Raw genomic sequence first — 3,573 nt, 5'->3', positions numbered from 1 at the left:
TTCTTTTTTTTTTCTTTCTCTTTCTTTCCAGCTCATTTCTTTTGAAAGTGCTTTTCTACAATGATTAAAGATGATTATCCTTCTTGTGTCACTGAATCCACATGTACAGTATTTCTGTGGTAAAGTGAGATGAATAGAGGCTCATCACTGTGCCTGATTTGGGCTTAAGTAGACAATATTAATATAATTCACTTCATATCCTGTGTGTCATTTTTTTTCTTTTCCTGTAGGTGTATGGGGTGGATGTGTGGCCAATGATTGCGGTTCAGTCGGGCTCCAGAGTCGCTCGGTGTGGTGTGTCCATTCTGAAGGCTGGAGCACACATCAATCCAACTGCTTTCCATCTGATCGCCCACCGCACCAGAGAGCGTGTGTGAAGATGTGTGAGTGGCAAAAGGATCTGTTTGAGTGGCGCTTGTCTCCTTGGGGTCCCTGCACCCCGAGTCCTCTCCACCCAGCCAATCGATGTGTGACCGCTCAGCGTGGAGTACAAAACAGAGGTGTGGTGTGTGTGAAGCGTACTAACGGCACCACGGTGAGCCAGCATGTGTGTGAAGCGTTTTCTGCAGTGCCGGAACGAGAACAGGCGTGTTTGTTACCCTGCCCAATCGACTGTGTCGTCTCCGCCTTCACCCACTGGTCCACCTGCAGCCGCACCTGCGGGTCGGCCCTCCAACAGCGCACCAGACACGTGCTGGCAGCGCCCCTGTATGGAGGAGCAGACTGTCCCAGCCTGACCCAGACACATCCCTGTAACCATGACAACGCCCACCCTGCTCTCTGTCCCTCTGACCAACAGGAATACAGTTACAGTTTGTGGGTGGGGCCCTGGAGTCCTTGCAGACTTAAAGGGACAGCGCCTGTTGGAAAGACAACGGTGGACTTTGGTTTTGAACTTGATGGGAAAAAAACAGTCAAAGCTTCATACACCATCAAACGCCACACTGAGAATAATTATCACCAAAACCATTATGATGAAAGAGGCCACAAAGTATCCTGGGAAATAACCATTGGCTATCAGACACGGCAACTGCGCTGTACAAGGAGTGATGGGAAGAATGCCATGCTAAGGTGGGCATCCATTCTATGAATGTACAAATGAATGGGTGAATGAATAAGTTTATGAATGAATTAATGAATTTATTCGTCCACTCATCTACAGTACCATTCAATCAAATCAGTCTGTCTTTCTTTTATCCCTTCCTGTCCTGGCTTTTACTATTTTGAACGATGACTGAAACCTTTTATAACGGGCACTTCTCGTGTTTATTGCCATCTTATGATATATCGCTTGTTGTATTTCTCAACTGTAAAATAAAATGTTTGCAAAATGAATAAATGTAAATGTAAAATCCATCCACACATCCATCAGTCCACAGATTGATCAGTCAGTGCACCAATTAATTTAATATTTATTGATTTATTTTATTTGTTTTATTTTATTTTATTTGTTATATTTTGAGTTTCATTTTATTTGTTGTATTTTATTTTATTTAGATTTTGTAATTTTTATATTGTCTTATTTTTATTAAATTTTTTATTACATTTTATTCAATATTTTATTTTGTTTTTGTTTTATTTTATATATGAGTTTTATTTTATTTTATATATTTTATTTGGATTTTGTTATACATTATTTTGTTTAAGTTGTATTTTAGTTTAGTTTAGTTTTTATACTTTTAATATATGTATTTATTTTAATTTTATTTGTTATACTTTATTAGTTAAATGTTATTGTCTTATAATCTATTTTAATGTATTTTATTTTTATTGTATTTATGTTGTCATATTTTTATTTCACTTTCTTATTTATTATTTTTTGTTTAGTTTTAGCTCAGTTTTGTTTAGTTTCTATACTCTTCATATTGTTATTTTTATGTTATTTGCTTTTCTATATTTTATTTAGATCTTTTAATACATTATTTTGTTTATGTTGTAGTTTAGTTTACTTTAGCAAATATTGATTTCAGTTTAAATAGTTTTACTATGTAAGAAAAAATGACATTGTTAAGTGATACAATAGATATTAAACTAGAACAACTATGAAATTGTCCAATTATATACAGTTTAGCATTTTACAAAAATGCTTGTCCACAGAATGGTGCAATTAGTCAGAATGAAGAGAGTTGTGTAATGAAAGCTTTTAAAGAACTATTGAAGATGTAGTCCGAATTGACTGCGGTCAAATATAGAGCTGCAATGAGTACTCATTACTGATCTGACCATGAATAAATGATACAGGCCTATTGACAGACAGTTATGTAAGAATGTTATGCAATAAATTTACTTGTTTTATTAAATGCCTCTCCACAGTGAGGATATTAGAGTCTTCTGAATTAAGCACTGCTATCCTCGTGGTGCAGATGGATTACCATTTTACCATATGATGCTGTTTGCACCAGAGAACATGCTGTTATTTATGTATGCATTACTGGTTACACTGTCAAATAACAGAATCTGAATTTTTACCTTCTGTTGTGGGCGATACTGACTTTTCACCTTTTTCTTTTTTTCAGCTGAGGGAAGATCCCAAACCTGCTGCTTTTTATTAATTTGTCATTAGATTTTAATGGAAATAGTACTTGTTGCTCCTAGAGAACTACAATAATAAGCTCCAGAGAGAGTGTGGGACTGGCGTGTGTTGTAGTGAATATATAAAATGAAGAAACAGTTCTGAAAATATCCACATGCTATCAAACATGCTAAAGAACAGCAGAAATCTAGTGAGACAAATAAGTTATGCTTTTGATTTGCTGCAAATATTTTCAAATTCTGTGTATTTACATTTGATATAATCCTAGTTCTTAGCATCCATCGAGAGCCATTTGGATCTATAGACAAAATGTGTATAGATCCAGATGGGAAATGGGAATCAGAAAAGAAAAGTTTGAACTTACTTTGTGGAGATGTGGAAAAGTAGATTTTTGTTAATAATAAAATAAATAAATCAAAATCAGCACTTAGGATAAGCGTATTAAGGTTTAAAAATGTGCATATAAATCTGAATTTAAAAATCCCACCTGAGTTTGATGATTTATGTGTTTTAATTCTCATTACCAAGTCAAATTTCGATAACATTTACGCATCAAACTCATTATCCCAATGAAACACGGTAATATAATTTAATGTAATTCTTTGGTTGGTACTTTATAACGAATACCTTTTTAATAGTATACTGAAGATTATCACTTTTTTATTGTATTTCATTTTTTAAATGTTCATCTTTGTTTGTGGTCCCCTATTTAACTAATCCATTCATTTTTATTCAATGTCAGTTCAACTGGAAAGCACATTTGCAATCAGTTCTTTGAACACAATATTTTGTTGTCCATGCTATGCAGCAAACATCAATAGTGTTACCAACAATAAGATGCTAATGCCAGTCTTTATTTAAACCACTCATTTACGCACTGCATAATAAATTAACATCATTTTATGTCTTCAGATTACAAAATTTCCCTTGTGGTTTGCAAACTTTTTCACATTCGTATTAAGCCAGAATAAACTTTGGAATAAATTGAACACCCACGGACCATCCCATCACTCTCTCTCTCTCTCTCTCTCTCTCTCTCT

At 34.6% G+C, this 3,573-nt stretch overlaps 1 protein-coding gene across 1 annotated transcript in view; it reads left to right on the top strand.

Moving 5' to 3' along the window:
* Positions 1 to 220: 220 nt before the first annotated feature.
* LOC107551783 (thrombospondin type-1 domain-containing protein 7B-like) overlaps positions 221 to 3,573 on the top strand; it is a gene marked incomplete at its 5' end in the record, with an annotated part of 29,326 nt that continues 25,973 nt past the window's right edge. Inside the window, one exon of the mRNA XM_016233509.1 lies at positions 221 to 1,071. Coding sequence (XP_016088995.1) covers positions 221 to 1,071 — 851 coding nt within the window. The remainder of the gene's footprint in view (positions 1,072 to 3,573) is intronic.

This window comes from Sinocyclocheilus grahami, unplaced genomic scaffold (assembly GCF_001515645.1).
Source record: "Sinocyclocheilus grahami isolate Dianchi unplaced genomic scaffold, SAMN03320097.WGS_v1.1 scaffold433.1, whole genome shotgun sequence".
Lineage (NCBI taxonomy): Eukaryota > Metazoa > Chordata > Actinopteri > Cypriniformes > Cyprinidae > Sinocyclocheilus > Sinocyclocheilus grahami.
This window is presented reverse-complemented; position numbering and strand designations above follow the sequence as displayed.